The sequence below is a fragment of the Ascidiella aspersa genome, chromosome 3 (genome assembly GCF_963924565.1).
Source record: "Ascidiella aspersa chromosome 3, kaAscAspe10.2, whole genome shotgun sequence".
NCBI classification, from domain to species: domain Eukaryota; kingdom Metazoa; phylum Chordata; class Ascidiacea; order Phlebobranchia; family Ascidiidae; genus Ascidiella; species Ascidiella aspersa.
This window is the reverse complement of record NC_139449.1, coordinates 850,045-862,789: the sequence shown is the minus strand read 5'-3', so window position 1 is coordinate 862,789 and position 12,745 is coordinate 850,045. Positions and strand designations below refer to the sequence as shown.

The 12,745-nt window shown below is 34.3% G+C and overlaps 1 protein-coding gene across 1 annotated transcript in view; it reads left to right on the top strand.

The window, feature by feature from the left end:
* Nucleotides 1-339: 339 nt before the first annotated feature.
* LOC146157990 (rho GTPase-activating protein 12-like) overlaps nucleotides 340-12,745 on the top strand; it is a 41,126-nt gene continuing 28,720 nt past the window's right edge. Inside the window, exons 1-14 of the mRNA XM_083383685.1 lie at nucleotides 340-857; nucleotides 1,742-1,823; nucleotides 2,300-2,467; nucleotides 4,590-4,692; nucleotides 5,332-5,379; nucleotides 5,776-5,851; nucleotides 6,129-6,262; nucleotides 7,634-7,771; nucleotides 8,325-8,422; nucleotides 8,824-9,304; nucleotides 9,788-9,871; nucleotides 10,749-11,099; nucleotides 11,974-12,027; nucleotides 12,637-12,690. Coding sequence (XP_083239811.1) covers nucleotides 698-857; nucleotides 1,742-1,823; nucleotides 2,300-2,467; nucleotides 4,590-4,692; nucleotides 5,332-5,379; nucleotides 5,776-5,851; nucleotides 6,129-6,262; nucleotides 7,634-7,771; nucleotides 8,325-8,422; nucleotides 8,824-9,304; nucleotides 9,788-9,871; nucleotides 10,749-11,099; nucleotides 11,974-12,027; nucleotides 12,637-12,690 — 2,031 coding nt within the window. The 5' untranslated portion in view covers nucleotides 340-697. The remainder of the gene's footprint in view (nucleotides 858-1,741; nucleotides 1,824-2,299; nucleotides 2,468-4,589; nucleotides 4,693-5,331; nucleotides 5,380-5,775; nucleotides 5,852-6,128; nucleotides 6,263-7,633; nucleotides 7,772-8,324; nucleotides 8,423-8,823; nucleotides 9,305-9,787; nucleotides 9,872-10,748; nucleotides 11,100-11,973; nucleotides 12,028-12,636; nucleotides 12,691-12,745) is intronic.

Genomic DNA, 12,745 nt, shown 5'->3' with positions numbered 1-12,745 from the left:
TTTGGGTTAGAGTGCTGCGAGTTAGCATTTTTGTGTTTGTGGGTCAAGTATTATATTATATTCATTATTTAATAATAATGTTTGACCTACCCAAATGCTAAACTGCACCTTAACCCAAATAATTTTTATTGTGCTAGGTTTCTAGACCAGCGCCATATAATTCTACCACAATGCACATTAGATGGGTTAAGGTGCGGGTTAGCGTTTGGGTTAGGTATGGGTTTGGGTTAAGTAATATTATTACATGATAAAGGCACTACGCATGGATCTGTAATGTAGCTTGATAATGAATTGCAAAGTAAAAAAGGTCGGGTAAATAAACGTGGCTAAGAAGTAACTTTTTATAATAGAAATTAAATAACATCTTATTCAAGATGATGTCAATCTACTAGAACTGTTTTGGCTTTGCAATTCATTATCAAGTTAAATTAATAATATTCACCCAAACACTAACCTACACTCTAACCCAAATATTATGCTTTGATGTAAAAATTGTTTCAACGCCGTGTTAGCATTCTAGACCAGCGTCCAGAATTTTCCCTGTTAGGTTTCCTCGCAACCTATTTACTTAATTTACGCCTTGAATGAAATCAAGTGTACATCAAAATTAAAAGATTTTTTTTAACCTTTATTGTTTATATATTTGTCAGTAAACTCTAGGCTTTATACCCAAAATGTAAAAACGAAATTTCTCAAAATGAGCTCAATAAACGCAGAAGACCTTGGCTCCATCGTTAAGGTGGAGTATAGTTATAAGTACAAGGCAAATGATGGGAGACTAATCAGCATCAAGGAAGGACAGGAGTTTATTCTCGTTAAAAAATCAAACGCAGATTGGTGGCAAGTCATACAACTTGGTAAGAGTTTTGGTTTTGTTTTGTGTTCACGTTATTCTAATATAAGTGATTCAAATTAATTTTGTAGGACATTAGCTGGAGATTGTAGTTACATGTATTCTTAATATTGAAGCCTATACAGAAGTGTGTAGCATTTTGTCAAGGTTTCGAATAAATCATAAGATAACGGTTAGAGGTTGTAGTTAGACGTAGAATGAATGCCAAAGCCCATACAAAAATAGGTGGCATTTTGTGAACGTTTTATATAAATCTTTATTACTTTTTGATATTAGTTCGACTTCTGTATAGACTTTGTAATGTTTACGCTGCTCTAAATTTTATTTTTTATGGCTTTAGTTTTATGGATATTGAACATTTTACTCTTTACTTTCTGTTTTGTCCATGTTAGTGCTTTGCAGTTACAGTAGCTCACCTTGTTGGTTACAGAAGGGTATGCTAATTTCTGAACTAATCGAGCTATTGCTATGAAATAGTATTTGGTAATATAAATAAAAATCCACTTTAAAGCTGTGGTATTAGTTAGTTTTTGTCGACTGATAAAGATTTTTGTGTCAGTTTGATGTATAAGTGTAACTTTTGTTTTAACTCAATTTAAGTATTTCAATCACAATAAAACATTCTAGATTTACATGTTTCTGGGAAAGTTTGATTCTCAACTCTTAATTAGTATTCTGTATCATCAAATATATAGTTATCATACTTCTTTAATATAATACCTAAAGTGTATGCTTTAAAATTTTAACTTGAATTTTTTTTTTATTTGATATAAAATATTTTTTTCAAGTTTTCATCAAAGTGAGTATAACTGTTTAATTGGCCCTTGTGGTATATTGTGTTGGTTTGGTGAATAAAGGTTTATTACCAAGATTTTTTTATATTTGTAGAAGATAAGAAACCAATCTACATTCCCGCTGCATATGTCACACTAACAAGCCAACGGAAATACCCAGAACATCCTTATTTCAAGTAAACTTGCTGCTTTTACTTTGCTCTGAATAGCAAATTGAATCTAATAATAATGTTTATAGAATAATAAGGACTAATTGGAATTTTTGTATCAAGAAAATATATTTTTGTTGGCCAATTAAAGCTTGGCATTACAATTTTTTAACAGTCTATTTTTGATTCAAATATGAAATAAATGCCATTTTGTTGCCTTTTTGTTGGTAAATCTTAACCTATTGCATTTATTGCAACAATTTTATTCTTTATTCTAGCAAAGTTTATATAAACAAAATTTAATTTTGTTTAAAAATAAAAAATCTGAAAAAATGCCTAATTTATAAAATCATATGCAGTATGAGCCCACTGAAAGCTTAGCTTTCAAATAATGATGTAGCTTTAATTTTTTTTTGTTAAAATAGAAAATGTGTTTTTGTTGCTTTTAGTTTGTCAATAATCCTATTAAATATTGTTGCAACATTATTTATATTTTTTTAAAGAAAAGCGTACCAAGCTCTGCAAAAGTCAAAGCGGAAAAACAAGTCGGTGGATTCGACAAAGGAACGGCCGCTGTCACGCTCGATTCACTCGGGAAACGAACGCATCATTGCACTCAGCGGATCGAGGGAAGATCTCACCGTGCTCTCTGCTTCACCCGGTGGTAAACTGTAAGTATTCTATTATCAAATTTTATTAAAGAAACTTAATCACCACCTTTAGCATTACTTAAGAGTTTTTTAGAAAACCGCCAACAATACACAAAAGTGGGTTCTTACATTTCACCTTGTCTAATGCCTGTATGCGGTGTCCCACAGGGATGTATATTGTCCCCCCTTCTATTTCAAATATATATCAATGATTTGCCAGCAAACACTAAAATTAACTGCAGCCTATACGCCGATGATACTGTGTTGTATGCCTCCCATTCCAATCTGAAAAGCCTAGAAAATATAATGCAAATTGAAATACAAAAAATAGATGATTGGTTTTGTTGCAACAAATTATCAATAAATAATTCAAAAACGCATTTCATTGTGACAGATTTAAAACATAAGAGTTGCAATAATCAGTTCAACATAAACATTAGGGGAAAAACACTCCAACAAGTACCTTCTGCAAAATATTTAGGCCTTACCATCGACTCCCAACTAATGTGGTTACCACATATTCAACAAGTAGAGAGAAAAGTCTCCAAAGCAATTGGCCTTATGGCTAAAATGAAATTTTACCTTAATGCACATTCTTTACGCCTGGTTTATTACAGTTTAGTAAACACACATCTACAGTATTGCGTTCTAAGTTGGGGTAGAGCTTGCTTTTCAAACTTAAAACACATCACAGTCCTACAAAACAAAGCTATCCAAATTTTAAGCAGTTCCCCTCCCAGAACAAGATTATCACCATTATACCAAGAGCACACCATTCTAAAATTAAATGATATATTTAAACTTGAAATCCTAAAAACAGTACACAAATTTCAAACAAAACACTTACCGGGTGCTTTCTTCAATATGCTTGTTCCCCTAACTAGTATACACTCTTACAACACACGACTACATGATCATCAAAATTATTTCCATCCTAAGGTAAAAACTGACTCAGGAAAAAATACATTAGGATACTTAGGTACGCAATATTGGGAAACCATCCCTTCTAATGTTAAATCACTGCCCTTTAAATCTTTCGTACGATCGATAAAACAAGCTTACTTTGAATCCTACCTCGTGTGATCACAACAAACCAAAACCAAGTGGTCCAAAAAAACCTGGTAAACGCAGCCTAGCAACCGTCACGCTTAGTCGCTTACAGAACCTTCTCCAATCGTGCCTGTATTAGTTGTTTATTTAGTTTTTTGGCTGTTGTATCGTTCCCGCTCCGTTCCGTTGCATTGTTATATTTTTGTTTCTGTTTGTTATACCCTTGTTCGTTTTTTATTGTATTGTTATCATTGTATTGTATTTAGTTATCATTGTAATTATTGTATTGTATGGCAACGGTGCCATTCACAAATTGTGCCCCTTCTGTCACTTGTGTTGCACCGTTGCCCTTTTGTTTTTTGCTGTTTGTTTGTACCTCTTTTTGTTTTGTTTTTCTACAAAGGTTGTTCACTGTTATAGCAGCCACTAATATGGCCAAAATTATGTTGTTTCATTGTATTTAAATTTGTTTTTTAATGATTTAATTTGTTGTATACCTGTACATGTATTCTGATTATATTGCGGTCAGGGAGCGGCTGACTTTGATGATCTAACGGTCTTTCGCTGCTCCCTGGGAATCTACTTCCCTAACAATAAACATATCTATCTATTTATTAAAGCTTTGCTAAGTAGCAAGTAGTGATGTCCGATATTTTAAACAAAAAGTCCAATCCTATACCAAATGATGTTATTAATAATCCTATAAATCCTTAATAATCCTAAACCAGCAAAATAGGCTAAATTGAAAGGTTTAATGTAACTTTTCGAAGTTATCAAGACCACATGAAGAAGTTTAATTAAAAACTTTGTGTTTTTGTTTCATTTGCATTCTTCTATTTTTATCTCACTAATGTTCAATTTATTGTTTTTATAATTTTTATGTTGTCCTAATTTAAACTGAGAAAAACTATTTTTTAGACTCTTCACCATTAAAGAGGTAAAACACATAGTTCCATTTTAATACTTAGTTTTATTTGAATGAAATATTTTTTTAAATAGCCTTGCTTTGATGGAAGAACCATTTAGTCAAGGTTTTGAGTGGTGTTCTGAACCAGTATCATTTTTTTAATTTAAATAAATATTTTATTTTTAGTTCTGAAATGCGTGCAAGTTGCGATTCGCTTGATCGATTTATTGAGAATGAAAATCCGTACGATGAAGTTCCTTATGAGCCTTCGCACAAGTTTCATAGAAAGGTGAGTTTAAATTATAAAATAGAGATCATAGGTACACCAAAATACTTGTAAAAGCATTTTTACTTGGTAATTTAAACGGAAAATAAGTGAAATTATTCCAGTAACTTTAATACAGAAACAAACTTTTATAGATTTCTTCTGTTGAATCTTGTAAAGTTTGTGAACAATCTTCAAGAACATAGCTCCACCTAAACACTTGCAAAAGCATGTTTTACCTTTAAATTTAAGCCTAAAATACCTGAAGTATTCCAGTAATTTTAATGTGAAAACAAATATTTCATAGATTTTTCTGTTGTGTCTTGTAAAGTTTGTAAACAATCTGCAAACATGTGAGCTTACTTAAAGTTGTGAAATGAATAACTTAAACCGCTAGGATTAGTAGCAATATAATTTAAGAGGATTAATGTTCATGTATCATGTGATCCTTTACACAACATGCTTAACAATTGAATATATTTAATAACTAGTCGTAATTTGCAATTATGTTTGGACAGTGCACCGTTGGAATATCCAGATCACAGTTGTACACATGTGTGTAGTAAACAGTCAGTAGTTTGTAACTAACAGATGTATTACTTTTTGTTTAAAGTCTAGCTTGAAATACTTCGTCGTTGACAGTTTTTTTTTTTTTTTTTGCAGAAAAAGCAGCCACCACAGTTTGAGGAACCTGAATATGAGAATCTAGAGGTAACTAAAAGTTTAATAAAAATGCTGTTGCTACCAGACATGGTATATAGATATAAGCTGAAAAAGTTCTTCTGGTATTTATTTGTTGTTGCTATGTTATTATTTGTAAACACGAAAGTCCCGGAAAGAACTTTTCATTAAAAAAACAGTATTATAAGCAATAAACTAACAATTGATCAACGACTTTCTGTTATCCCTTCTAATCCCGGCATACTGTGGAATGTGTGTTTTTTTGTTGGCCAGTACGACTTGTGAAGGATTAGATTGCAGTTGTACACACTTCTGTGTGAATATTTCAATATACGAAAAAAACAAAAGCTAAGCAACTACTTAAGGCTTAAGCAGTAACAATAATATAAAAAGCTTGATGTAAAAATACTTCTTTGTAAATTCCAGACGATTCAGAAATCAGTTGAAGACCATGTTCGGAGAAAAGGTTTAAATTCAACCTCACCAACTTCATCTGTGAAAGGTAAGAAAATACTTAAATGAATCAACCATTGTCTTATTAAATCGTATATTTTATATCATGTAAAATCACTAACTGTGTCAGAAAGGTCTGGAGAATACTAGAAGTGACATATTATTAGTTATATACCTGTTTTAACAGTAGATTTGGTAAATATGTTTAAACATGTTGAACACACTTAAGGTGTGCTTATCCAAAGTTGCAAATTAACTGAAACTACCAAAAGTAAACAGAAAGCTTGTATACGTGTGTTCAGTAAACAAACGTGCGTTGCATGCAGAAAATGAAAGTAGCGGTCCCACTGCCTTAAAAGGGGGCCACGATTCGACCCCACACCCCAAATCACCCCCGGATCCTATCAGCCCCAAGCCTGAAGCCAGACACAGAAGTTTTGAACATTCAGCAAGAAACACGGTGAGAACCCGGGTTCTAAGGGATGTTGTGTGTGCCTGTTGTTTAGTGTTGTGTGTGAACTTTCTGGGCAGGGTTATTGAGACCGAAAAAAGCAAGCTACGAGGAAAAAATAATCACAATAATGATAACCTGCGGCGATTCCAGGATGTTTTGGGGGGGCATCCAAATACAACATTCCTAATAACATTTGTTATTCTCTGTGCTAAGTACAGCTTAATTACAAGCACTGTGGAGAAAATGTGTTTATTTGGTTGAATTGCAAAACTTCTAATATAAAAGGAGCCATGTGGTGCCTTTGCCCGGTTCACCGACCTTTTTTCATAAACGGCCAAACAATTGTAAGGCCTGGTTGCTGTGGGTCAGATAACTGTTAGGATTAACGTTTGCAGACAGGTATAATATTTTTGTCAAACTTTTTTATACTTGTTTATTATAAAAGAAAATAAAAGATGCCATGCAATAAAAATTGTTGTGGGGCTTGCACACAACTCAAAAATAAGCATATTTTTTTAGAAATAAGCACATTAGTATATTCTATGACACTGCAACCAAAAAGAACAAATTTTAGAAATAGGCATGGTATGTGAACCCTATAATGGTGGGCTTAAACTATAAGCCAAAAGGAGGTGTTTAAAGGTTTCACGGTTTTTAAATGTAACTGCCAGTTTTATCTGTAATTTGTTTTTAAGGACAGTAAATAACCTTTACCGTTTTTATTTTAATTTAAATTCAACCTGAACTGGTTATATAGTACCGATCACCAAATCTTTTTCATAAAGTTTCAGTGAACTTTAAGGATTTTTCGTGTTTCAAACTTTATTAACAACACTTGGCTGTAATGCTATGAGTGATCTATACTCTATAAGTCACTAATATCTTAGAGATACTTTAAGGATAAAAGGTGGTGTTCAAAGGTATTTGTTAGTGTTTTTGTGTAGCTGCCATATTTACCTGTAATTTATTAACTATGTAATGAACTTCGCTTTGCAGACAGTGAATAGCCTTGACAAGTTTCACTTTAAATTTAGGTTTGAATTGAATGGGTGTGGCTCTGGAAAAAAATATGAGTTACCTTAGCAAATTGACAATCAACAAAAAGTTATTTGAACAGCTTTAATGCTTGCATTTGCATATAATTTGGCTTCCATTTATGCAGCTTGTGCGTCGTGTGTTCCAATTCAAGTCATTTTTTTGAAAAATATTAAGTGAAAGCGATATAATTCATGACTTAATTCATTTTAACATTGCTTGTTGGTGATTTGCAGAAAAAAAATGGCAATCCCTAATTTTTTTACGTTTCTTGTCAGCTAAAATCGTTTTAATCTTTGTTTGTTTCTAGTCAAAGTGAATTATTGTTATTGAATATTGCAGCCTGGTGATTCGAAGTGGGAGCTACAATCTGACGACCAGACGGGGAGCAAGTATTACTACAACTCGAAGAGTGGCGCGATGTCCGTTAAACGCCCCTCAAAACCAAGTGTGGATGAAGTAGAGGCAACACAACATGAAGTAAGCTTGTTATAACCTTTGAAAACCTCTAATTTTAGAAAAAATTGAGTAAACTCCAGGATTCACTGTTTGTTTAACTTTAAAGGGATGTATTTTGCTCAAGCGGCATCTAGAGTTCCTTGCGAGTCGTTCAATGCAAATTATTAATCAAACAACATTTTACAACTTTAAACTTCTCACCCTGGGTTAGGTAGAGTTTGACAATATTGGATAAGGTTGGCTTATTGGGCCCACATTAAATAATTGTAAATAATGGCGTCTGATAATCCCCTAATATCTGATGTGTACCAATTCTGCCACCAAACTCTCCATTCAGGGGCCTTTGTTCAAATAAATACAAGCTTAAACCTGTTGTACTGTACTTAATGAATTTTTTAAAACGCTTGTAATACATTGCATGGCAAACCACAAAGGAAAATCGAAAAAGAAAACTTGTAATAACACAAAAAAAAACAATTTACAATAACCAATAAATCTAGCTACCATCCGGCAGAATTAAGTTTGTTGACCAATAATGCGTTGACATAAAAATCTCAATTGTCTTGCTGATTAGGTTTCCTCGGGCCCCCCGGTTCCACCAGCGGTGCCGGACGCTTCCAAGAAACCTTCCCTGGAACGATCACGACTTTCCCCGCAACCCGACGACGAAATGTGAGTTTGGCTAACAACTAAGATTCAACCAGAAGCCAAAACGATGTGTGCTGATTGCTACCAAAACTTTCTTTAGTTATTCTGTACTTTCTCAGTCCTTAAAAAAAATGCAAAAGTTTTTAAAAAAATATTTAAAACAAAATTTTTAAATATCTGTATTTCACAAAAAAACTGTTTATAACATTGCCTTCCATTGTTTTTTCACTTGTATTTAGGTTTTTGTGAGTGTTTAAAGAAATCTGCACAAACAATTGATTAAATAACTTAGATTTGCACTTAATACTGTTTTGTCAGTATTAACATTGATCAATGATCTCTCATTTAAAAAAATTAAAAAAATAAAAAAATTAAAATTTTTTTTTTTTTAATTGTAAAAGCCCTAAAGAAATTCTTATTTCCAGTTCGCTTCCTTTACAACGAAGAAAAACCTCCCCGGCCCGCTACAAAAACAGCCACCGTTCCCCCCTCGTGTCCCGGCCCCACCGGGTCGAGTCGGACCTCTCCCCGACCAAACGTGACGTCGAGGACCCCTGGTCCCAAGTGCAGGGGAACTCCCCACCGGTCAGCCCCGACCACAGGATGCTGGGGGTTCCCCGCAACAACAATAGCAGCAACAATCGGTCAAGCTTCGGAACTTCGCTTGAAGTTGGCGATAAAAAGTTCGCAAAGCACAAGAAAGCTCTGAGCGATAGTAATCGCAACTTCAACGATTTCCCGTCTTCCCCGCTAAGCTCGAAGCGGTCCACCCACAAGTCGAGGTCGTCGTCGTTTACGACCCACGATGTCGACCGCAACTCTTCCGTCTCCCCGCTCGCAATTTGGCGCCGAGAAATGAGCCCGGACGGAGAAATCGTTTTTATCCACGAAATAAACGGAGACCGGGTGAGAATTGGTTTGTTATTTTTTTTATAATAATGAAATAATATACAATGCTTGAAAAGTTATGAATCTTAGTTGCTTGTTTTTTTCTCTTGGTATTTTATATTTTAAAGTATGTCTTCACACAGTGTGTTCTCAAACTTTATTCTTGTAAAGCTTTTAGTAAAGCTTGTTGAATTGTGTTGCACAGAACAGTACGTTTGAATGCATATTCATGCAGCAGAATACTTTTTTAAAACCAATCATTCTTCGATACTCTTCGAAAATTAAATGACGCCCCAAGGTATTGCAAGGCAGAGTTTGATATCCCTAGTGTAAGGTATATCATACAAAATACCGAAAAGGTTAAACAAGTAAATACATCCCTTATAACTGATATCAGGTATTTCCCCCGGTATCAATCAAATTACACAAATACAAACTCTTAGGAATAGAAATAGCTACGAGGTTACAAAAATGTTTTGTTGTAATTTTTTTGTTTCTCAGTGGCATCAAATGTTGGATGAACAAACCGGGAACTTTTACTACTTCAACGAGCTCACACGACAAACTCTGTGGCACCTGCCAGAGGTAAGATGACAACTTGCCACTTGTTGGTGCCACTTGGTTCTTGTCACCGGCCGGTGCCACTTGTTGGTGCCACTTGTCACCTGTCAGTGCCACTTGTCAGCGCCACTTGTCAGCGCCACTTGTCAGCGCCACTTGTCACCTGTTGGTTGTCGCAATTGGCACTTGAAACACTACTAAGATTATTGTATCTTTATGGAATGACTGAAATGTAGATTTTAACTTGTAACATTTTCTTTTTGATGTTTTTGCAAACTATTTCATCTTTACTTCAAATACTTGTAGACACTTGCATGCTTTTAAAAACTTAATCTTAACTCCAGCAAGACACTTGGTTTGGAATTACTCAACTTTTAATATTGAACGACCACCTGGGATGTACAAATGTAAAACATTGGTTTTAAACTGTCGGTTTAATGAGCTAGAATTTTGAGCAATAATCTAATAGTTGAACTTTATTTTTTAAATTATTAAACTTTATTTTTTAAGTTACCATGCCATGTTACTGCAGACAAACTGCCTCGGATACCGATTTTTAAAAATGAAAACTGATTTCATGACAAAATTTTTCAATATGAACAATTTTTTTAATTTTCTAATATTAACAAAAAAAATCAGATTTATGTTAACCGTAAACCAAAAACTTTGACAACCAAACACGTAAATTACAGTATGTTTTTTTTACTTCAACAACTGATTATTGAAAACTATTTCAATATAGTCCCTATAAAGTCGTACTGAGCTTGATAAGTTGTGTGTGTTTTGCAAATAAGTGAAAAGACCAACAAATATTTGTGCATCCCGAGTGTCACAAGTTAACAGTAATAAGCATGCCGAGGCCACCGTGTGGCCCCAAAGCTTTACTAATCTTTTACCAAAGTCGGAATCGCTCGGAGACGTAACGGCACCGACGACATCGACAATGGAGTGGAGTGACGATGACGACGGCAGTAACGATGAGTTACGGCTGATTCCCGATAAACACAAACCGTCAAGTCGTAAAGCGAAAACGCTCGAGCGCGAATCCGGCTTGCAAGTTGCACCCGAGGTCGATTACCTTCACCACTCAGCTTCCCTCCCCCATAAGACCACCCTTGGGGTCGACCCAGGGGGGTTGAACAAGCGACCGGGCCGGGGGTTCGCTCGGCAGGTGGACCGGGTCATTCAGGCCCGATCCATGATCGTGCTCAACAGCACCAACCCGCCCTCTAGTGCTGAGGACTACTCGCAGGTAAACCCTGACGCTTCTGCTCCGTGTCATGCTTTTCTTAATCGAAGAATGATCCCTGCGCTTCTGTCATGTTAAGGTGGCCGAAAAACTTTGCTTCCATGTTAAGATATTCTCAATCGCTGTTTTTCATCATTTCATGCAAGTAATTATACTTGTGCGCTTTTATCATATTTAGGTGTCCGGAAAGTTTAAGTTGATTTCTTGCTTGCGATTACGCTGTACTTTGTTTAATTGCGGCAAGTAGTAGTTAATTTTGCTTTTGAATCTGTTTTCTGACGAGCTTTTTCGTAATCAAGCTGTTTTTTATGCAAGATAATTCTTGTGCGCTTTAGCTGGTCGTAAACTTTGCTTTGGTTATTCCTTGCTTATGATTGAGCTGTATTTTGTTTAAGTAACGGTAGTAATACATTTTCGTTTTTAAAAACATAATTATATGGCCCAATTTTTTTTTTTAGACAATCTATGTAAGTAACTTAGAAAAACTAAATCAGCTTGTTTTGGTGTTTTACGGCAAATATGTTTTCTTCCTACAAGCAATATCATCTATAAAAACACAAATTCGAAATTAAGCATATTCTTTAATTAGAAATGAAATTGTGACTTATTTTATAAGTTTAAATATTTTGCATTTCTATATTATTTTTTCAATTTTTGATTTATTTTTAGTAATTTGGAAATTTGCTATTGCTGGCAATTCCTAATGGTGGTTTTTGCTTTTTCCTGAAAAATTGAGCTTGCATGATTTTTACTTATAAATTCTTCCTCAAACCTTAACTGTTTACTAATGTTGGTGATTGCTTTGTCCAACTGAACACCCACAGCATGTAGCCTCTCTACCTAACCCTCTAACCACGTTTCTGCATGTTTTCTGCAGTCGCACCAACCTTTACAGATGTCACTGTCAGATTACAACTTGCTTGTTGAAGGGGTGAGTGCTGAAATATTCTCAACCAGGGCTCACAATGTTTCATCAAACTTGCAAAACTTTCGTTTACTTTGTTTGTTTTCAATTCATAAATTTTAGAATTCGTAAAAAAATGAACGCAGTTGAAGTGTACCAAAAAAATGTACACTAATTAAGGCTATTTTGTGTTTTTTAATTTAATTTTTTTAGGATTTTAAAAGAAATCACATCCCGTTTTTTGTTTTTAAAATTATTTTATATATATAATATACAATGAAATAAATCTACAATGTTATTTCGTTCACAAATCCATGTTTCGGGAGATATTGCGAGCCCTGATCCAATTTACCATGTTTTTGCATGTTTCTTGTTTGAAATATTTGGAAGCCATCTAATTGGTATTTAAATTTGTGAAATTATTTTATTTGTTTAACCAGAAATTATTCCCTTTTAATTATGCAGACACCCAAAAATTTCTTGCAAGGCTAAGAGTAAATACACTTCTTAATTTCAAAAAACCTCAAAGAAAGTTTTTTAATTGATTAACGACATAAACTACGCAGACAGCTTTGATTTTGTTTTGAAATGCATTTTCTTTAATTTAATGTTTTCCGACAACTTTGTTTTTTGCAGCAGGGCCAAGGTTCTCACGATGGGGAAAGTACCACTGCTCCACTGCCCCACCCAGTGCGTTGTATTTTTTATTTTAATAAAAACACATTTTACTGAAAAAACTGTTGAA